Raw genomic sequence first — 22,007 nt, forward strand, 5'->3', positions numbered from 1 at the left:
ATACAGAGAGCAGATAAAATCTATTATGTACAAAAGGCATTTCAGAATCTCTATAAATTCAACAAGCTACAAGAATTACATATAAGAAGACAAATTAAACACACCATACACAGTTGATCGACTGCCTCAACAGAGTCAATTAATTATCTCAACGGGCAAATAAAATAAATTATCTTTGTAAATACTTAGACTTCATTATTTGTGACAATATACATTAATATACAACAATATAGGGTTTGCTACCATAGGAGTGCTAAAAAATTGAGAAAAACAATGCCTTTGTGTACAAAATGTACATCTCAGTTAATAAGTGTAAGATTTATCTTGGCTTATCAAGTGGCAATTACATGTGACTCTCTGACTTCCATTCTAAAAGTAGAGTATTTTAGATGGCAATTTAAAAAAACCCCTTACCTTATCATCAATATCTGTAATATTCATACAATAGAAAACGTCGTATTTAAAATAATCCCTCAAGATTCTTCTCAGGATATCAAATGAGATGTAGGACCTAAAACCAAAAAGATACAGGGGTGTTTTTAGTGAACACTTGTATCATATATCTGTATCAAATAATTTTAACCTCAGTCAGTAACTGTGCAGCAGTTTTACTTTGCCCCCATCTACTAGTTTTTAATCCCACAATGATAAAATACTATAACATGCTTTTAATCTTAAATTGCAAGCATTGAGTTGAAAGAGACCATTTTCTAGTAAAACGCTCCTCTAAAGAATACCTTTTACTAATAGTCTTTTGCTTCCACTAGGCATTGTTATCACCTATGTCAAAGTAAGGAATGCAGTACCTGGCATGTCCCATGTGAGAAGCATCATAAACTGTTGGACCACAGCAATACCACAAGACCTTTCTTCCATTCTGAGGCTGAAATATTTCCTAAATTGAAAGGGAAGGTACAGTGGTCAGAAGAAATTAAAGACATGACCTTGGGCCAGTAACACCCCATTTGGAGATTAAAACATGAAAATATGGATTATAATTACAAAAAACAAATAGTTATTCCATTCTCAATTTTACTGTAAGTAAAGACCACCACTAGCTTTATCCTGTAAGAGAGATAATGGGGTGTGGCTGCTTATGTTCTATGCATTCTTATCAATCAAGGTATCAGGTTACAAGGATTTGGACTAGGCAGGGCACTATTCAAACTGTTAGTAAAAGCTTTCTTTTGCACTGAAAAGGATTACACACTATAATCAGTTCACAGATACTTGAATACTACATCCCATGATACATTGATATTCTTAATATTTCCTCTTTCCCAAAGGACTTTCAAACAAGACCACAAGAAGTTTTACACTTTTTATATTTCAACTATAATTGGTGAGACTTTTTTTACACAGGCAATATTTGAATAAAGAAACTGTGATTTTATTCTGCTCACACTGCCAACACTTATGTGTATTACAGTTGAATGTCTGGCTATTTTGCATGACAACTTGAAACTGGGAACTGAATATTATGCAATATGCACAAAGAGTCACACACGTGTAGTGTACATGTACTTAGTTTACGTAGTATTACACCTGCCCAGCAAATGCACTTGACTGGCACAGAGTTTCCGCCCCTGCTTGTTAATATTCCACAGAATACAACCCAGAGACCTGACTATTGACAGGACAAACACTTCAGAAACAAGCATTTGATGACTGCTCTATTTACGTTTCTAGGGAAATCTCCACTTTCATTTACTCACCTTACTGCGAGTCAGGCTGTTGTAGAGGCAGAGCCTAGAATGTTTTGTCCCCTCAGGGGGAGACCAGGGGGGCTGCACACGTTTGCCTTTACCTAGGAGAAAAAGTAGTTTAAAGAAAACTGAAAAGACACTTTCCACAAACATATTTGCAATATAGCATTTTCTCCTCATCACATCATTATTTCAGAAGAAAAAAACCCCACATCTAAATGGAGAAAGCAGCTTCAATCCTAGTAATCCAGCTACTCCTGTTAGAGCCTCCTACAAAGCCACCAAAACCAAAGTAAATTATTTCAATCTAGCTTATTTTCTACTCTCTAACTTGCCATTCCAATTAGCTTTTGATCCAAGTAGCAGTGAGGAAGAGGGTACAAAAGTAAGAGCATGCAATTCAGGCAAAGTATTACCAAGAGTTTTGAAATTCAATGAATCATTAATGAAGTGTTATGGCAGTCCTGGGCTTTCTGCAACGCCACTGATTTTACTGTGATGGCACATCACAGATCTCACACAGAATTTGCAAAATATCTCCAGAGTCCAGAGGTGGTGTCTACAGCCAATATTGACAGAGTATGTGCACTCAGGGTGAGAGGGAGAGGAGACAGAAAGGCTTAGAAACAACCTCAGCTTTTTATCATGCATTTTTATTACGTACACAAGGCATTTCTGAACACACTAGTTTACCACAAATATGCTCCACTTCAGCAAGAACCTACATTTTGCCATTAAGGAAAGTAGATAAAGCCCAGGGTAATATTAGTGACAACATTATTGCATTTGTTTTCTCCTAAATTTTTAAGAAGCAACACAGTTGTTAAACTCATGGGGTTTTTTCAAAGAGAAGTATGGGCATGAGTTGTAGTTTGCTGTGCACTGGGCTGCTTACAGCTGTAATGATGTTAAACCAATTATCACATTAACTAGGAATGAAAGCAAACCAGGACATTCAAAAATACAGCAAGTTTGCCAGCTTAATACACACAGCACTGTCTTTAGGAATTCTCATGGTATGCATTTTAACTGCAATTAAAAACTATACAAACTATTTGCTTTGACAAAAAAATTGCCTTTCTGATCCTGTGTCTCAGGGTGCTCTTCATTAACTCTGTTTCTCTCAATATCTTTATATGCATATTTTTGGCTGAAAACCTTCAAGTAATGTAAACATTCACGGTATAAAAAAATTAATCTCTTCATCTTGCTTTTTTAAGTAACTGCCTAAATAAGAAAAAAATATATTAACTGTAGTACTCTGCCTCACAAAGGGACTGCATTTAATCTCCATGCTATGAAGCCATGGAAATATGTGTCCATTCTAAACATTTCATTGCATGAGGTACTCCTAAACAGAACACCTCAAGTTCAAGAGCAGTCTCTCCATAACAGGTCATACACCAAGGTATGGATTTGTTTACTCTTTGATTTACAAAGATTACTCTGGCATGCTTAATTGTGGCCAACGCTTCCCTCGGGGAAAGAAGCCTGTGTGGGTTAGTCTAATAAAAGATAAATCTGTAAAGCTTTCTTCAGTTACAACCACACGAACATAAGGAAAAACCCAGATACTGCATCCCATATTTCTCAGCTTCCAAGTTAGGTGTCACTTTTTATCCACTATACAGATGCCAAGGGCATAGTAAAAGGCTGGTAAAATATTGGTTAGTCTGTTCAAATACACCTCTGCCAGCCTACAGCCTTTTCCCTGGTTGAACTGAAGTTCATTTGCTCTAATCCACCATGGAGTTTTCTGGTACACCAAAAAGAACAACAATTAAGTATTCAAGGTCTAAGAAGTATGGCAGATTCGTGTGTTACTTTCATAGTGAACACTGCAGAACACCATTCCAGGACTCCTGAAACATAGGCACCAATCATGCAGATATAACCCTTCAGAAAGAGAGACATAACAGTAAAGATTTCATGGTCAGGAAAATGGAAACCTTTTCTCTTATGGCTCCACCCTGATCCATGGAAATCTACAGACAATCTGTAGTTAGTGGATAAATCTACTACAGAGCCAGGGGTGCAGCTGACATCCCTTCTCTGCTGGAAGGAAATAACAACCAGCACTAACACTTGCAGGCACACACAACACACACAGGACCTACAGCAGTCTGATTTCAACTGCTGGTCTGTTAGGAACTGAGAACACAAATGGTAAGAAGTTGTGAGAAGATGGCATTGGAGTAATACTAGTCAACAACCATCAGCAAGAATGACAGACATGCATACATTTGTAAGTATTGCAAGCACTATACAACAGCTCTGTGTTGTTATTATTCATTATTTCATGACTCCCTGAGCAAGGATCTCACTGTAAAATTAGACTAGCTCATTGGGAAACACCTCAGGAGAGTGACACAGCTCCCAAAAATGCCTGCCCATGCTTACACAATGACCTAGATTAACCAGTTAATACTTCCTCAAATCATCAGCACGCCAAATTTATGAGGGTTAAAAAAGAACCTCAAATATTCTTTGTGAAGTTCAGGGTTAATAACAATCGTAAGAGGAAGTATTCAGTTTATTTTATGGTGAATTTGTATATTATACAACAACTATTTCGTTAACCTTGAAAGGCAAAAAGTGGACTGAGCAAATCTTGGTGCTTCCAGGAAAAAGCCCAAACCCACACTTTTTTTTACAAACCAGAAGAGAGCCAGCTTTTTAAAGAAAATACACATAATTGAATTCTGTACACTGAGGAATTTTAACATTAAAAAAAAATTGATAACAGCTTTTACATCCAAATAGGTCAGGATCTATCAATTACACAATAACTGTATGCAAGAATAATGTTATGACTTTGAATACAAATTGATACCGTAAATTTTAAGGCGTGCAAGAGAGTATGAAAGGGAACTTCTGGGAATTCTCAGCAATAAAAACCAATACAATGTCAGCTAGTCTATAACCTGCCCGCCAGTTTCATATTACTCACTTGTTTGAAGTTTACAAGGCTCATTTTTTTCACTGCTGCCATCATAGATTGCTTCTATGTGTCTGTACCACCGGACAACATGGATATACTGGTCCACAGGTGGCCCCGAAAACTTTCTGAACACCTCCACATCTGCATGTGAAAATGTGAACCCCTGGATATAACTACGAGTGCTCAGGTACTCGTTCAGAGCCTTCACCCTGGCTTCCTCTTCACTAATGCTCAGAATAAAACTGTAGCTGGAAGCTGTAAAGAGAGGCACAGGACATTTGGTCAGCATTAAAAGAAGGAGATCCCATGACCAAAATATATCCTTATAATATACATCTCCCCCTGTAAATTAGATCTGGCAACTGGTAAGAAATTTGAGAAAATTGTATTTAATACAACCTACCACATAACTGTGTATTTCCTATTGACAGGATTATGTTCATGCTGCCATAAGTTTTTGAAGACATCTTTCAAAGAGTAATAAGGACAAGAACACAGGTCTTTTTCATGAGGAAATATAATCTACTATAATCGGAGAAAGCCCTTCACATAGAGCAAACCTAATCCGTCACTGTTTTCCATGCTGCTAAAACACTCATCCCACCAATATTTAACTATGATTCATTTTATACACCGTGGAAAGGCTGTGAATTTGTCTACTGAACTTGAGCACGTAGTTACATCTTTGCAGGGCTGTTGCCTGCAAGCAGGCTCCCAGCACCATGCTTAGTTCCTCCTACTTGCTCTAGAAACTCAAAACTTCAGCTGCTGCTGTATATTCCCATACTTCTCCCATGCCCCTTTCTCTCCTCAGGCACACAAATAATACTTAAAATTAGTAAGATCTACAAACATGAACAGAAAGGATATCAGATCATGCTCCTCTCTCACAACTTTTTAATTCCATGATTTCTTTGGTATATAGGCAAGGCAGGTTCAGTTATGTCTCATCTTGACAAACATGGGGACACAGAGGAAGCACCAACAAGGCTCTGGGAGTTGGTGGGGATGCTCACAGTAAGAGCACGCCCTGTGCAAGCCAGTGGGTACAAAGCACTATGAGGTTATGGCACTGGGCTAGCACTGCATTAGGCAAAGCCAGCATTCACATTTTCCTACAATGATTCAATGTTTGTAGTTCCATTCATGTTCAAAGTACTGTAATAAACATGAACATGACATCCTGCTTAGGCAGTCAGCCAGCAAGGTAATTTGAGCCAAGGTCAGTAAAGTGAGAGAGGCAGCAGGAGAGCACCTGTCCCTGCTCCCAAACCCCAACAGAGACCACAGCCAGAAGAGTCACTTCTCACACTGGCATGAGTATCTCCTGCACAAGGAGTTCCCAAAGCATGGAGGTGCTCACAGAACACTGCTTTTGGAAAGGCAGGAATGAAAGGAGATGAGGGAGTAAAGGCTAGGAGAGGATGTGAGGGACTGCACAATTGAAAAGGTTTTCCAAACATCATCAGTTAAAACTTTATGAGCCACTTTCTATATGTAAATCAATTATTAAAATATCCAACAGCAACTGAGGATGACAGGGAAGTGGCAGCTAGATATCAAGCATGTTTGTATTCAACTCTTTGGGGTATAAATGAGATAGAGTGGCACATCAGGAGAACTAATAAAAAAAGTCAACGATTTAAAAAAAAATTTAAAAAATCAAAGTTCACAAAAGATATTTAAATTTTATACACAAAAGCAAAGACAGATTCATGTAAAGTATAAATCCTTCTCAAGGCCAATCCATGTAATTGCTCAATACAAATAAGGGATACCAAGGAAATAATGGTTCATAACTTGACCTTACGGGCTTGCCTTACACAGCTGAATGGGATTCAGCTTCAGCCCACACAGTTCATTTTACTATAATCTTTCCAGGCTTCTAAATATTTACCGATGTTTATCATCACAGAACTTCACATGTTTATACACACAAAATAGTTTGAAATAGTTATGTTCATTAACTGTGGAAACCTAAGACATAAGTCTTCCTTGAATATGAATTTTGTATACATGAATCATATGAAGGAGAAGGAAAAAAAAAAAGGTATTACCAGAATGATCTGGGCAGAAATGAAACTGTATCTCAAAGAAAAGATCTTTTGCAAGGAAAAGCAACCCTCAATTTGCAGAGTATTATTATGGTTATTATGACCATTATTCACACATCAGGCTGCTAATGGGAAGTAAGTCAGTGTATCTGAAACAATATAAGTGCTTTCCAACCACATCTGCAAACCAATCTAAAAGGGAAGTTGGCCAAACTTACACACAAATACAATAAATATGACAGCACTCATACCAGCTAATTTTGGCAAGGAGAGATGGCAAACACCACCTGTGAATGTCAGTGCCAGCTCAGTGCTGATTAGCTTAACAACCAAAAACTTTTTGAGCAATCTTGGCACGGACATTAATATCTGAAGTTGTAATGTTTGGCAGGCCCCATTCCCAGTGTCCCACATGGGGACTCAGCCTGTGCTGAGCAAATGACTATGATAACACTGTCTTTTGGAAGGCAGTGCAGCAATGCACCACTTTTTTTCAAGCAAAAAGAATCAGTGACAGCTATCTACATAAAAGTCTGCTCCAATTTAATGGATATCACGACTAAAAGAAGAATAGTAAATCTACAGAATCTAGCTTTCTGTGATTTCCATTCTGCATCCTCAGTTCCCCTCCCTTCTTGAAATGCCTTCAATTTATTAAACACTCCCACTGAAATATTTCCTGGTACCTCCTAAGTGCTGCATCCCATCTTCCCATACACTTCAGTATCCCCATTTTCCTGCACAGCTCCAGCCCGTCTTTGCTCAGCCTGCCAATGGTCTGCAAGACACAGCTGCCCACTGTCAAATTAATTGATTAATTAATACCAGTCAATGGATTCAGAAAGTATTAAGGGAAAAGGGCCAATGGATATATGTACATCTGACCTGTTTCCCTTGTTGCTTTAGGAAAACAGGCTAAGGAATTGCCCTTCTCTCTGACTGCAATTTTTTTCCACTCCCAAACCAGAAAGACTACAGTTGTTCCTAATCAATTGCATTAGGAAGTGTCTCCTTGGCAGCAGAAACATGGGATTACTACAGAGCTGTTGCATAACACTGAATTTTAACTCATGTGAACAGAATGATCCATAGATATCGTATCACACAAGAGGAAACACGCACTGAGCACAAGTATTGGAGAGGTAGCAAAGTAACCTTGGAAAACCAGAAGAATTAAAGTTAACAACGTAACATTAAAAAGTTGTTTCAAAAAAATTCCACTGTAGACATTAATTAATCCAGTTCTCTTACAATAACTGCTGGTGTACAATCTCTCTGGGTGATATAATTGTCACACATTCTTCTTTCCATGCACAGAGTGCTTCAGAGACTACTAAAGGACACTGGGAACTTGTCTGAGAGACTGCAGCAACACACAGACTCAAAGGCACAGGACTGCTTCTACCTTTTTATTTGCACATAAAATAACTTTTGAAGTTTAATCAAGACACATAACCCCACAATATCAAATTTCATGGAAAAATTTCACTTTTATTAACTTGAAAATGAAAACCTCTGTTCCTTGAAGGTGTTGACAGCAAAGTAAGCACAGAAAAGCCATAAAGTAGGCAGTAAGCTAGCTGACACAAAACCAGGGAGTTACTTTGCTTCAGGGAAAAATTATATTTCCTGGGCTTCCCTGAACCTGCTAACCTTGTCAGTCATAATTAGATGACAATGTAAATGTTCTGGGAATTCTGCAGAGGCATTCTCCAAAAAGAAATCTTACCCATTTCTGAACATTTTGAAATGTAATTTCTCTTCCAACTTTGTTCTCACAAATTTAAGGCAACCCAGAAAACACAAATGTAACATTATTAATACAGCTCCAAACTGGCCATTTATCATCCTGGCTGGCCACTCTGGTACCTTTGAAAGGAATCCCAACTATCTGCTCAGCCAAGATGAATTCCCCTTTTCCATAAACACTTCACAAGAACCAAACCAATGCTGTGACTCCAGCTAATGCCAAACACTGCATACAGAGAAACAGAAAAACAAAGGACTTATCAAGACGCACACATGAGGAGCAAGAAGCTTATTTAGATGAGCTGGGATTTTTAAGACTGGAGTATCCCACACCAAGGAAGAGCTTGTCAATCCTAGTGACTTGAGTCCTGAAAGTTTCACTTCCACTTTTCCTGAACCGAAACTAAATGTAACAACTGCAATTTCAGTAAAAAAAGCCCCACCCTAACAAAGAGTAACTAAAGAGTTTCTTAAAGTGCACCTGAACTGAGCCTTTGTTGGGTTTTTTCCCCCCAAGATACTGAAAAGACTTCTGAAAAAGCCAATCCCTTGACAACAAGAAATGTTTCACTTTAGCGGGAATACTACTTGTGATGAATAAAGAGCAAAGTAACATTCGGTAACAAAAAAAGAGGGGAGCAAAAATATTTGTATTTACAGATCCTTAACTGGAATGACAGAAATTTCCAACCCTTTACATACCGTAATGGTATTTCATACTTGCATGACTGGTATTCCAAGTTTCCATTTCCTACAGTAGTGCCAAAAATTATAGTGCTACCCCAGCCCTCCTTCCATATGGAAGCGAGCAGTACAACCCATCATTAAAACACGACCACAGAAAATGTCCGTAGAAGTCCAAAAGTTCAGGCGTGAGTTCAGGGGAGAACACTGATGGCTTGGGAAAGGCAGTACGGGAGACACAGAGACAGGTGAAAAGCACGGACAGCGCGCTGGGCAGAGCACGGACCGAGCGCACCCAGCCTCTCCCGGCACCCAGCGAGCCGGGAAACAGCTGTTCCCAGACTTGGTAACGAGCAGCTCCGAATTTTTTCCACAAATCGCCGAATGCCAACATCAGCCTTTCCACGCGCGGCACACCGCGAGCCGCATCCCGCGGGACGCGCACCCACCGGGGCTCTGCGGCGCCGGGGGCCCCCGGGCGCGCCCGAAGGATCCCAGGGGACGCTCAGAGGAGGCGAGCCGGGCCGCCCCCGCCCCGCTACCGCCGTGACAGCGGCGAGGCCGCGACCCCGGCCCCCGCCGAGCCGTGACAACCCCGGCCGTCCCCCGGCCCGGCCCCGTGGGGGGCCCGCGGCGCCGCTCGCCGACCTACCGTGCTCGGCGCTGGCGGCTGCTGCCATCCCGGCGCTGCTGCTGCCTCTGCCTGCCCTCGCTCCCGAGCTGATGCAACAGCGCGTCCGGAAGCCTCGCCCCGCCCGCTCTACGCTACTTCCGACGGGCCGCGTCACCCGGGCAACGGGCAGCGCCTCACGGCCCGGCCCGGCCGGGGCTGAGCGCCCGGAGCGCCGCGGCCGGCCCGGGACAGCAGCGCCGTGCCAAGCAGGCCCGGCTCCCGGGGCCGCCGCTCGCCCGCCTTCCCTTACGCAGCTCCAAGGACGGAGACGCCGCCGCCGCCAGAACAAAGTCCCAGAGCCAGCTTCCGTCTCAATCACGCTTTTATTGCTGTGCTCCAAACATAACGGTGCTGAGCAGTCGGATACAAAACCAAATCGTTTCATAAACCAAAGCATAACAGTACTCTCAAAAACAGCAGTGGACTCTTGGTCCCCACCACCCAGGTTAGGACAGCATAGCACCGCCACACTAAGGGATGCACGAGCTCCTGGCTCCCAAGTGGGCATATAGCACCAGAGGTTAGTACTTCACAACTGAAAGGGAGGAAGGTCATGAGAACCTGTAAACAACCCAGGCATTACAGCCCTTCTGGCTCTTTGCATGAAGTGAGGAGGGTGTCAACTCCATACATTCATTTAAAGGAAATTTGAAGACACATGTATGTAAACAGGAATATTTTTACAAAACCCCATAAACCCCATAAATATTAATCTTCAGCTTCTACTTAACTTATTATGTTATTACTTTTTAAAGTCTCTTGTACATTGTAATAAGCCTTGGCATCTATATGCCTCAACGCATCAAGTAAATTAATAATACATTATTTCTTTCCCAGTGTGTTTTTCCAGATGAGAAGCATCTGATAGGATTGTTCTTCTCTGTTATCAGGAAATCTAGAAATAATTGTATCAATAGCATTTTTCTGTAGACAAGTTTTCATAAGCCGCTTCCACTGATGTGGAGGTACTTCCTTTATGAAGACATCAAAGGTATCTCTCAGTTCTGCAAGAAGAAACACACGACACACATTAGCTTGGATGGGTTTCCATAGCTCACATACGTGCTTTCCCCTTAATTTTCAGCCAATACCTGCACAGACCAAACAGCAGCAGCAAGGCAGGGTTTGGCACCTAAGAAGCAGCAGGACAAACAAGTTTTCTACTAAGAGGTCTTGGAAGCAGCTAAAGGTATTGGTGCACATGTCTCAGAAGTGGTCTCCTAAGGCAAGACACCATCCAGCAAAGGTGGTTTTGAGGAAGGCTTCATTGGCTGGCACATTACCTTGGCAGGGCTACTGAAGAGGAAGTTTTAACCACTTAACTATGCTGCTGGCATAGGTTTGCCACACCAAGACCACCACGAGCAAAACCCATCACTTGAACATCCAGCACAACAATTTGCTGAGTACAGGTGCACGTATGGATGTTTGATGTGATCTTCCACGTGAGGGGACATTTGACAGAGAGATCTCCCGCTCTGACCTACAGCTCACTCAGTAAAGCAGAGTACACTGCTGCAATGCAGACTTGTTTTAAAACATTTTTTTAAAAAATTGTACCATTCTTACTCTTGAAATCATGACTGCACTATACTCCCCATGCAGAAAAGTTATGCTCCAAAGTAGAACAGTTCACCACAGGGATTACAGCTTCTCTCAAATGCAGCAATAATCCTGATTTTACAATAAACTGAAAGCCTTCTAGCTCTAAGCAGTATTCCTTAGCCTCTTTTTACTGTTCCTTGAGTAGACTAAAGTCAACAGGAAAAAAAGCCACATTCCAAGTACTGCCAATTTATGGAACACTTACCCTTTTGAGAGATCTTTAACAATTATCTGACACTTTGGTTCTTGTACCTGTAATAAAAAGTTGGACCATTACTCCAACAAATCAGGGTGCTTCACTCACAACTATTTTTTACCTATTTGACAGCTTGCTTTTACAGCACACACACCAGAATGGGGAGGGGGGCAAATTTCAGAGCAGATCTCAAAGTATTTGAGTAAAGAAAATTGCATGGTAAGACAAACACACTACTGGCTCCAAGGCAACATTTGCTGCTATCATGAAAGAGTAGCTTCTGTCAGATGAAAGTGGCAGAGTAAATTAAATGAAGAATTGAAGTTTTTTTTCCCCCCCAAGCTCTCAATTCCCATACTTTCTATTACATCTTTAAGGCAAAGTTTCCTCTATTGTTTTGCCTGAAAGCTCTAGGAATAGCTAAGAACTCAACTAAAGAGATAAGTATATTAGGGAAAACACAATTATAATTTCACACATTAACACTTATCTTACAATTTGCTGGAGTTCCACTCAGAACAGTAGGTGGGGCATTCTGCTGAAAAGCAGAATTCTGAACAGGTTTTGCTGGCAATGAGGACAAAATCCTCCTCAACCACACTGTCATAACAGCACTTCCAGCCCCTGCACAGGATGGTGCCCTGCTCAGAAACCACACTATTTTCCACTATTTTCTTCTGGAGGAAGAAAAGGAAATACTTGAAGTCACCAGATGTCAGAGAAATAAAAGGAGAACTGATAATTTGGCAAAGTTACAGCCTTTACAGAATTAGACTTGAAATGGTTTCAGAGCCTGGCTCTCCACCTCGCTGGCTGTTCTGCTCCCCCTGGACTGCAGGGCAAGGCTCACAAGTTACCTCCACAACAACTGCAGGAATCTTTTCCTTCTGTTCTCACTGATACAGATTACTGCTTGCTCCTCTCTAGGTACAGAAGATATGCACCCCTCCTAAGACAGCAGGGGATTAAATTGCCTTGCTGCACCTGAGCTGACTTAACAGCACCAGGGGCCCCAAGCCTATCGCTGTATCAAGGCTGATGCTCTCAGAACTATTGCATGTCAGCTCCATGTAAATGCACTACCCTGGGCTTGCTTTGGCTGGATTGACTTTCCTGGCAGATTCACAAGCTATAATCAGTTGAAAGAAGCCCAAGAGTACCCATGTACATTGTATAGCTTTTGTGAGGGGACAAAGAGGGAAACCACTGAGGAAGGCTGCTTCATTTTTAACACTGTCAATTCATTATACAGGCATAGCCAGGGAGTACAGCATGACCTCAGCATGAACAGCACAAACACAAAGCAGAGTAGCATGTCTAGCTTAACAGCTAGTGCTACAGCTGGCAAGCTTTAGGAATATTTTTTTACATGTGGAAAATGAGGATGAGGAGCTACTGTTCTGCCCCTGAGACTTGTATCGTTTAAGGTACAGTCCCTTTGTAAGTATAAGCCAGCATACTTTCTGCTTGCACAGGGTCAGGGACCCACAGGTGACACCACCATGTGACCAACATGCATAAGCAGGGATGTGAGGGAGAGCCACCCCACATATCACACATGTAGTTGTACATCGTTCTCACTGAGAACACTTTCTGTTTAAGGGTATAAACACATTAAAGAAGTTGATCTTATTTATACAGGATAATTCTTAAACAGGAAACCAAATGACTGAAAGAGCAGAGCATGGCTGACACGTTTTTTCAAAATCCAGCATCAGCTATTCAAGTGGGTTTTTCTTAGAGGAGTATGAATCATAGGTTCTCTGGAAGGGAAAGTGTGTTGGTGCCAAACTGTCCAGGCTCAGGACTGCATCAGGGTAACTCTCCTTAGCAATTAAGCTCTCACAGCAGCCTGAGCACTGCAAGTGCAGACTTTGCACCTGCCTGTGACGGCTCTTACATGAGATACAAGTGGTCTGTGCACCAATTTGTAACTGCATCATTCTACAACCATTTTATTCAAATTAAAGAGATGTTATATTTGCCTATTCCTATGCTACAGCATTTTGACCAGTTTTTTTGTCATTTTTCTTCATCAGCTTCTACAAATAGATGAAGTGCTGCAAAGCTGGCCAGGGTGTGAAGGGAGACACAACCCAACAAAAAAACTGGGGTGTTTCACATATTTGAGCCACTTATAGACCTTAAAAAAGATAAGAGCAGAGTTAGGGTGATACTTTGAACATATCTTTCAATTATGTTTCTTCAGTCTTCAAGTATTTTTGACATAATTAAAATGCATTTAATTACTCAAAATGTTTAATTAGTAACATTTGACAAGAGCTCACACACTGGGTGGGAAGTGCATTGGTGAGGGGCAAGAGAAGCTCCAGGGAGAAAAAAAGTGCTGTACACACATTGTAAGAACAGTCTGGATGTTTCTCCTAGACCCTCATCAAGACAAACATTTGTTGTGTCATTAACTGTAAAACTAAGACTGAGCTCATTTTTGCCTCGCAGTGCTGGTAGGAGTGTAGCTTCTAATTAGAGAAGCTAAAGCCAGCTTGTATTTACCTCATCCAGTTTTATATTTCTCTTGCAAAATGCCAGGCTAGCAATAGGTTTTTGTCAGACTCAAACAGAAAGGTTCTGAAACAGTGTTTGACTACAGGATGCCAGGGTATGCCCAGCTTTAAGGTGCAACATGTGCCAGCAGCCAGTCTCAGCTGGATAAACCCTTTTTTAGGGATATACTTTGGAACTGGCACAGTCTGAGCCCCAAATCCCCATCTTACAGGACTGCTTAGGACCAAGAATTTAGACTGTCAGGTCCTGGTCTGTAGCTTGTGACATGAGCCCAAGGCCAGGAAGATTCAATCACAGGAGTAGTCTTATGAACAAATAATTTGTAATCAAAATGCAATGGGAGCTCAAACACCACTATGGAAGTAAACCATAGCTGACATCAGTTGGGGAATACACGTGTGAAGCAGCAAAAAAGATATTAATTGGATCAAGGTACCACTTGGAGACAGTCTGAAGTGAAAGCTTGCCACTAGTCCAAGTTTTTTCCCCACTTCCAAAGCATCCTGGTCACAGGCTCTGAAATGTTTCCAAGTATTGAAAAGGCCAACTGCAGCAGACACATGCAGCTATTGAATGCATCAGGCACTTGCTAATCAATATCTGACCTTGTATGAATCACAACTTGTTGCATCACAGGAACACATCCTAGCAGTGGTCTACAGTGAGACAAGCATTGAGGGCTGTGTATCAGGTACAATTAGGCTGTGAGCAATTAGACTGAGATGAAACACTTGATCTATCACATACTTACTAGACCTCCCTCTGCATCTTTATCAGTTGAGGCAGCTGAAAACCAAAATAAGTGTCTAAGAAACTTAAAGGAATTGCAGCAACTTAAACATGGCTGAATTCACACAAGACTTATATGCAATAGAAACCTTTGGAGCAGAAGTCAAAGCTTTTACAAGCCATTTAGTTTCTTTGACCTGTCATACATTTCACCACAATACTACCCTCTTTCACCATCAACAAAAAATGCTGTGCCTTCATAGAGAGGAGAGTGCTGCTTAGTAAAATGCAGACCATAGGATGCAGTTTGGTTTAAGTCACTCTTGCAACCTCCTCCACTCCAGCTTTTATGATTCTCAGCATTTTTGTGGGCTATCGCAATACAGAAAAAAAGGCAGAAGTTGTCTTTACTGCACTACAATCAGTAAGACATGATTTAAACAAACTTAGCATTTAAAATGCAGAATACTTTTCAGTATTATTTTAACTACACTAGTAACAAAAATACTTTGATACACAGTAGTGAAAATAGAGGTTTCCAAGGAAAACAGCTCCGTTTCCACTTAATAATAAATTCACACAGGACTTACCAACCTAACATTCACATTAAGAGGTTCAAATTACTGAAGTGCAACAATTTGTAGGGAAAAAAATCTCCACAGCCAAACACAGTGAAAGTAATTAGTGATCTAATTAGTTGCTACTTTTTGCCCCATGCATCTGAACCCACACACAGGTTTTTCCTCTTTGCCAATACAAGGCAAGCAGATTGGAAAAGTAATTTTTAAGGACCTCATTATAATCTTGCTTTGAAGCAAAAGCATCTGTCAGCAAGATAAGAAAGCTCAAAGTTAAGGTTTACGCATTTTATTTACCAAACAAACTACTCTTCATTTTACTAGACTTGTTAAATTCAATTCCATACTAAATGAACTAGAACTTAAACAGGTTCCCCTGTAAGGCAGCACAAAACCCAGGGATAGCCCTAGTGCATGCTTTGCCTAGTTTTGGAAAGCAAATTTCATGAATAATAATCAAGCAGTTACCTTTATCACACTTCAGCTTTTTCAGAATGAAAGCCAGTAGCAAAAACAAACCAAATACCATGAGAATAACCAAAACAAGAGCTCCCTTCCCTGCAAAGGGAGGAAAAAAAAAAATAAAATTAGTATTGAAACAGTCCCCCAAAAAGATATTCCTTGCTGTCCTAGGGAAATACCTAAGCCCAGAACTAATATGACAACCCAGATAGCTTGTCCTGGAAAAGGCACTGGGACTCTCAGCTGCCCTGAACATAGGAGTAACTTGTTTGCACTGCACATCGTTATCCCAAAGGCAGCAGGGAATTCTGCATAGAGCTGCAATGCAACTTCTACAAGGTTTTCTGGAGAGACACTTAAGGGGAAACAAGCATGCAAAAGATGGTAGCAAGCTTTGGGTGCTGTAGCATGGAAAGTGTGAGTTCCCTCTTCCTCTGGCCTGGCAGAAGAGGAAGCTACTCAAGGCACAGCTTCTCATGCATAGAAAACATCTTTGCACTATCCATAACTTTCACCCGTGTCACCGTTGCAACTTTAAGAACCCTGGCAACACATGTATCTTTTCACCAAGTGAAAGTTAAGGTGGTTTGTCCCTTCAGAGCTTGTCTTTAGCAAGTAACTCCCAGATTAAAATGCAGCTGCTGTTAAATATGTTACAGCAGTTGAAACCAGTGTTTTACAAAGTGCTCTGGTATTATTAGCCCGAAGCCACAGATCCAACAAACCAAGATGAGTGGGATTTGCGTACCAGACCTTGGCTGGGTAATCCACATCCTGGGTCTGTAGTATCGCTGCAATTCGGTGTGATTTCTTCCCTGTCTGGTTGCCTGAAGTAGATGGTAACACAAGGTTGTATCTAGGTTTCCAGAGCAACATGTAGCTCTGTCCAGGGCTGATTCTTTTTCAGACAGAGCTTAGAGTCATAAATGGAACATGCATAAACTTGGATAGAAGTGCACCTTTAAGCCATCCAAGATAATACTACAAGATAAAATAAAAGCAAAGCAGATAAAATTTATGTATGCTAGCTTCTAAGTGGGGGAGGAAAAAAAAAACCCACAGAGTAGAAGCATTATTCATGCACAGTTAGTTCCTTCAACAGGCAGTTCTACATCCTAAAATTTTGAGCTGGGTGCTAGAAAGCTCATTCAAGTGTGCATCTGGGGAAATACCAACCTGAAGACACAAAATATGCAAGTTTACAGCCCTAAGCAACAAGCCAAATGATACCCAAGTCCACATCTTTCTAGGTCTCAACTTTACAGATCTTGATACCTGAAATTTAAATGCATGAATAATGCCATTTGGCTTCAGAGCAATTATTTACAGCCTGATGGCATGCATGAGCTATTGGCACAGATTGGGCCACAGCTCTAACATTCCCTAGAAGGAAAACAGTCACTTATTCTCAAACTTACATTTGACTGTGTCTCCGACATATTTCACAGCCCTCATCAGCACAGAAATACCCTCGCTTGCACCGGCATTCAGCATTCTGTGTCAGAGTACAGGGTCTCGCAATCATCTGACCTAAAAATAAAAGTTAGCAAGTGCAAAAGTTATACTCAGGCCATAAAGGCAATTTATTTTTAAGTTCAATACGCCCAGTGTGGACCAGGTTTTCCACATTAAAAAGGGGGAAATGGTTATGGTTTCATCAGAGTTGTGCTTGGTACCCTCTTTGCAGTGTCTGCAATGCAAGCATTCCTCCAAGCCATTCTCATGGGCAGTAAAACCTTCTCCTTCCTTGCAAGAGTCACATTTTCCTCTCGAATGCGAAGCACTGCAGTGATTAGCGACAAAAGTACCTGTGGAAGAAGAGAACTGTCAGCAGCAGCAATCTCAGGGGAATTTTTAACAGACAAAGTGAATCAGGGTAGGGGGGAAAGCAGAGGTTAAATGATTTATTAAGAAGCTGTTTGTTAAAAACGACACATACAGTTGGCTCAACACTTATTATGCCTACCAAAGCAGGATGAGAAGATAGAAAACTATTGATAAAGGGAAGGAATCTTGACCAAAGATCCTGTTTTCAAACCTAAAACTAACTTAAACCAGCCTTGAAGTTTGGACTTGGGCCAGAGATATAAAGAGCATGTACAGGGAAGCAAGGTGAAAAGTTCAGGAGGAAGACTCTTACTTTATCTGGGAGATCCCTGCAATGTGGATGTTACATAACTTTTGGGCTCATTGTAATACTAGGCAAGGCTGGGTAATGAATATGCATAGGCATATTGGGAAACCCAGTGAATATGGGGTTTGTAACCTGATATGTACTAAATTGAAAGCAGCTGTTGGTATGCACGATTTTGGAGCAGCTGTGCATCCTAGCGCCGGAATAAACATACATACTTTACTACTTATTCCAGTAATGGAGTCTTTTCTGCATCCCATTTTGGCAAGCCAGCACCACATATCAAAAGGTCTAAAATAGGATATTACAACAAAAATTTCTGGGAAGAGTTCAACCCTTCCTTGCAAATCAATCCCATGCCACATGAACCAAACAGCACAGGAGAGTCAGGATGCACATTCACAATTTGCCACTCAGACAAGGAGCGGTGCAAAACGAGGCATCCAGCAAGGCCTCTTCTGGGACACACAGGCATGAGGATCACCCATTGCAGTCACTCAGGGAGGGAGCCACATGGATAGCACCATTGCTGAAGAAATTACTTCAATTCTCCCTGGCAAGCACAGGGAGGATTGCTTTCAATAAACTCTTTTCTCCTTTGAATTCCACCTAAATGCACCAATAAGCTTCTGATACTAAGGACAGGTTTCTTCTTGGTGCAAAACCTGTTAACTGCACACGCTGAGCAAGGAGGGGAGAACAAAACCAAACTAAAGTTTTGGCTATGGACACAGAAATATCAGAATTCCCCTAGGCCCATTCTTTATGTTAATTAAATCACTTGACTTCGAAGGTTTTTCTCCTAAACCACAAGCAGAGTCTTCTTGGCTTGATGCCAAATCTCAGTCATCACTTAAGCATTAAGGGGTTCTCACTTCAAAATGGAGCCAAGTCTTTACAGCTCCAACCAGGCTTACACTTTCATGGATGCAATGTAAAAAAACAATAGCTATGAGCTGTAACTGCTCAAAGTCTTACCTGCTGGACAAAATACACAGCAGCGATCCTCATGCAAGTACTCTGTTTCCCCACAGTTCTCTGCTCGGGCTCTAAGCATTGTCAGTAGCGCCACCTACAGCAGAGGCAAGCAGGCATTTGAGGGATTCATCCTCCTAGGACACGATAATTATCTAGGGGAGATTAACTTGTGAAGACTTGGAAACACATTCTGAAGTTTACAGGAAGCCACAGAGGAAATCCAAACTAATTTCTGCTAAGTGCTGCTCACAGCAGTAATTGCCATCACAAAGCTGGGGTTAAGGCAGCACCGTGCAGCTGCTGATGGGTTTTAGGCAACTATTGCCGCACATCCTTGCCTCCATATAAACTTCTGTTTTCTTTCTGCTAGTTCACTGCAGTTGAACTGCAGACGACAAAGTTTCTGCGGTGTGCAAGGGATTAGTTTCTCCCTTCTCTCATCTTTTTAATTCATTGGAATCAGTGCTAGTCTTGCCCCTGCAAAATTGAGGAAATGCCCCACAGATTCATCCAGCATTTTTCACTGGCTCTAGTCTTAAGCAGAAGACAAGCTGAGTCATCAGCAATGCTACAGAAGCATTGCGAATAGGTTTTTTGGTTGCTTTTTTTTTTTTTTTTTTTTTTTTTTTTTAAACAGGAAGAAACGTGCGGGCCGTGCACTCCGGGCAGGGCTCCCGCGTAGCCAGCACCGGTAGCTCAGGCGCTTCCACAGAGCCGAGCGCAGGCTCAGTCCCGGGACACCCAAGTCCATCCCTCACAAGACTCACACGGGAGAACAAAAGCGGGAGGAGTGGAAGGGATGGCCGCCGAGCTCCCCGTCACTAATTGCCACCAGCGGGCAACTTCTAAGCTAAAACCAAGAGGGTCCCGCTCTTTCAACTCTCTCCCCGGTGGACTGGAAGTCTTCCCCGTAACTACGGGGAGTTGAGAAAACTCCCAGCTTCACAGTTAAATGGCATGAGGACTATTAAAGAACTCACTTCTGACTTGTAATTTTTTTTTTTTCTTTTAGGGGAGAGAAAGAAGGGTGGCAGCGAGTGCGCTAGGAAGTGATTCGGGGACACGCTACTTGCTCCCATCCTGTCAGGTCGCTGCACTCACGCCCACGGCACCAAGTCCCTCGAAATACCAAACACGAACAAAAAGTTCGGACAAGTTACTAAAGACTCTGGAAGAAGAGAAGGGTAGAAAAACTCAAAGGGCTCTTTCACACTAGAGACGGAGGGAGACTTTTTCCCCCCCTCCCTCAAAAGGTGGGGTTTGAGCTCTGGCTGCGGACAACTGCCGGCTGCCACTCGCGGCGGGCAAGCCCGTACCTGCAGATGGCAGCCCCGGCCAGGGTCCCCCCCGGCACTCACCAGCAGCAGCCCCGGCCAGTCCCCCCCGGCACTCACCAGCAGCAGCCCCGCCACTCGCCCGAGTCCCATGACGACGCCCAGCTCCGCACCACTCGCTCTACCCAGCGCTCCCGTCCCGCAGCTTTTTACAATGCTCGTGGGAGGGCGGGGCACGGGCGGTTTCCGGGATTTTTTACCAACCCTATCAGAAACCGCGTTAATAAATCAATCCCCCGATTCTCATCTTCAGTCAAACGTCGTATGCTGAAGGGCTGCCCGATCACAAAAAGCAGAGGGAAAGGGTAGAAGGAGAATTTTTCTGACATTGTGCAAACGAAGTGCATAACTGGGTTTTCTAAAGCCCTAAAAGGGTCCTCAGCTTTCTCCTCAGCAGTTATTCCTCCCAGAGAAATAACATTTCTGGCCATGATTTTCCTCAAGAATACTTTTCATTTCCCATGCGCATGTAACTGGCATGTAGGAATATTCACCTCCAGATGTTGAAATTGGATTAGAATTAATACAAGGCTGTTCCTTTTTGGATTACTTTTTCATGCCCTGTGGCAGCAGCCCTAAATGTTGAAACTCTTCTCTGCTGATGCTTCATCATTTTGTGTAGCTTGACACAGTTTCTTTCACTGAACAGCTGCTCTTGTGGTAACTGTTTATTTTACTTACCTGCAGTAACCAGTCCCAGTGAAATACTTGTGGATGCATAGTTCGGTAAAACAGAAACAATCCAAACAATTTCAAGCACTCACATTCACACCTACTGAAGTCTTCCTGCTCAGCGCTGCTCCTCTTTGGTTCAGATGGGCTTGGGTTGTTTGGGTTTTTATCTGTTGTTTGGTAACCATTTCCCAAAGCCGGGATACAGTTGCACACAAGGGATGTAAATAGCCCTACAGAAGTGGAGAGGCTCCTATCCATAACTCAAACACATGGTCCCAAAGCAGGGTAAGTGTGATGAGGAAGGCTGTGCTGACAGGCCAGAGATGTGCTGACTTGCTGAAGCATTCAAAGGAGATTGGTGGATGTGTTTGCACTACTTTAGGAGCAAACACTTTGAGGGTGCACACGGGACTTGGCACAGCCTGGCAGGCACAGGTGACCCCCTCTCACTAAGTTTTACACCACATGTGGCACAGGTCAGACTTCCTCAGACAGAGTGACTAGGGTGTTGTTCTTTAAAAAGGCACCCAATCTGGATCAATAATGTTCATATTCTTCAAGGACGTTTCCTCAAGGGTGAAGAACACTTTGTTTTTCTGGAGACTTTTGCTAATAAAACAGCTGTTTGTGATCAGTTTCCTGAATGCTGGCTTCCAGATGCCAGCTCTTGCCCTGCCTGTTCACATCAGAGAGCTGCGGTTCTCTCCATGGAACAATCTATTCACTATCATCAAGTCACCTCCTTGATATAAAGGTTTCCTAAGTCCAAGACAAGTTTGTACGTTTGCATGTACAACAGTGAAAATCAAGGGAACCATTTCTCCTTCTGAAGAAGTTACTGTAATTAGAAGACACAATTTCAGCCAGAGGGGTTTCAAAACTGCTATTGCTGTTCTATCTTATGGCCTGTGTCTGAGATTCTTGGAGGTCATTTCCTGTAGCTTTTCCCCTGTAGAGTGATTTACTTGTAAAATACTATCAGA

At 42.1% G+C, this 22,007-nt stretch overlaps 2 protein-coding genes across 4 annotated transcripts in view; both read right to left on the bottom strand.

Annotated features, from left to right (window-relative positions):
* CARS1 (cysteinyl-tRNA synthetase 1) overlaps positions 1-9,963 on the bottom strand; it is a 34,889-nt gene extending 24,926 nt beyond the window's left edge. The window contains exons 1-5 of one of the 2 annotated variants that reach the window (XM_032112500.1): positions 9,787-9,891; positions 4,657-4,902; positions 1,716-1,807; positions 807-895; positions 415-511 (exon numbers count right to left, since the gene is read on the bottom strand). In XM_032112500.1, the coding sequence (XP_031968391.1) occupies positions 415-511; positions 807-895; positions 1,716-1,807; positions 4,657-4,902; positions 9,787-9,814 (552 nt within the window). In that variant the 5' untranslated portion in view covers positions 9,815-9,891. Of the gene's footprint in view, positions 1-414; positions 512-806; positions 896-1,715; positions 1,808-4,656; positions 4,903-9,786 lie in introns of both variants that reach the window. The other variant, XM_032112502.1, reaches the window with a different exon arrangement.
* Positions 9,964-10,111: 148 nt separating this feature from the next.
* LOC116444943 (tumor necrosis factor receptor superfamily member 23-like) lies at positions 10,112-21,936 on the bottom strand. Of its 2 annotated transcripts, XM_032110753.1 has the most exons (9): positions 20,410-21,936; positions 19,016-19,109; positions 17,580-17,711; positions 17,322-17,433; positions 16,657-16,730; positions 15,910-15,999; positions 14,886-14,920; positions 11,618-11,664; positions 10,112-10,811 (listed from the first exon to the last, which is right to left on the bottom strand). In XM_032110753.1, the coding sequence occupies exons 1-9, from the start codon at positions 20,440-20,442 to the stop codon at positions 10,793-10,795; spliced, it is 636 nt and encodes a 211-aa protein (XP_031966644.1). In that variant the 5' UTR covers positions 20,443-21,936; the 3' UTR covers positions 10,112-10,792. The 2 variants fall into 2 exon arrangements, with proteins under 2 accessions (XP_031966644.1, XP_031966645.1); XM_032110754.1 differs by lacking the exon at positions 14,886-14,920.
* Between the last annotated feature and the right edge of the window lie 71 nt (positions 21,937-22,007).

This window comes from Corvus moneduloides, chromosome 6 (genome assembly GCF_009650955.1).
Source record: "Corvus moneduloides isolate bCorMon1 chromosome 6, bCorMon1.pri, whole genome shotgun sequence".
Classification (NCBI taxonomy): Eukaryota; Metazoa; Chordata; class Aves; order Passeriformes; family Corvidae; genus Corvus; species Corvus moneduloides.

Excerpts from the sequence above, each read along its gene's own strand:
- LOC116444943 (XM_032110753.1), bottom strand. The coding sequence starts at position 20,442 with ATGGGACTCGGGCGAGTGGCGGGGCTGCTGCTG. Across the intron at positions 19,110-20,409 it reads GAGTGGCGGGGCTGCTGCTG|GTGGCGCTACTGACAATGCT; the intron begins GTGAGTGCCGGG and ends CCTCTGCTGTAG. Across the intron at positions 14,921-15,909 it reads AAAGCTGAAGTGTGATAAAG|CTGCCTCAACTGATAAAGAT; the intron begins GTAACTGCTTGA and ends TTTGGTTTTCAG.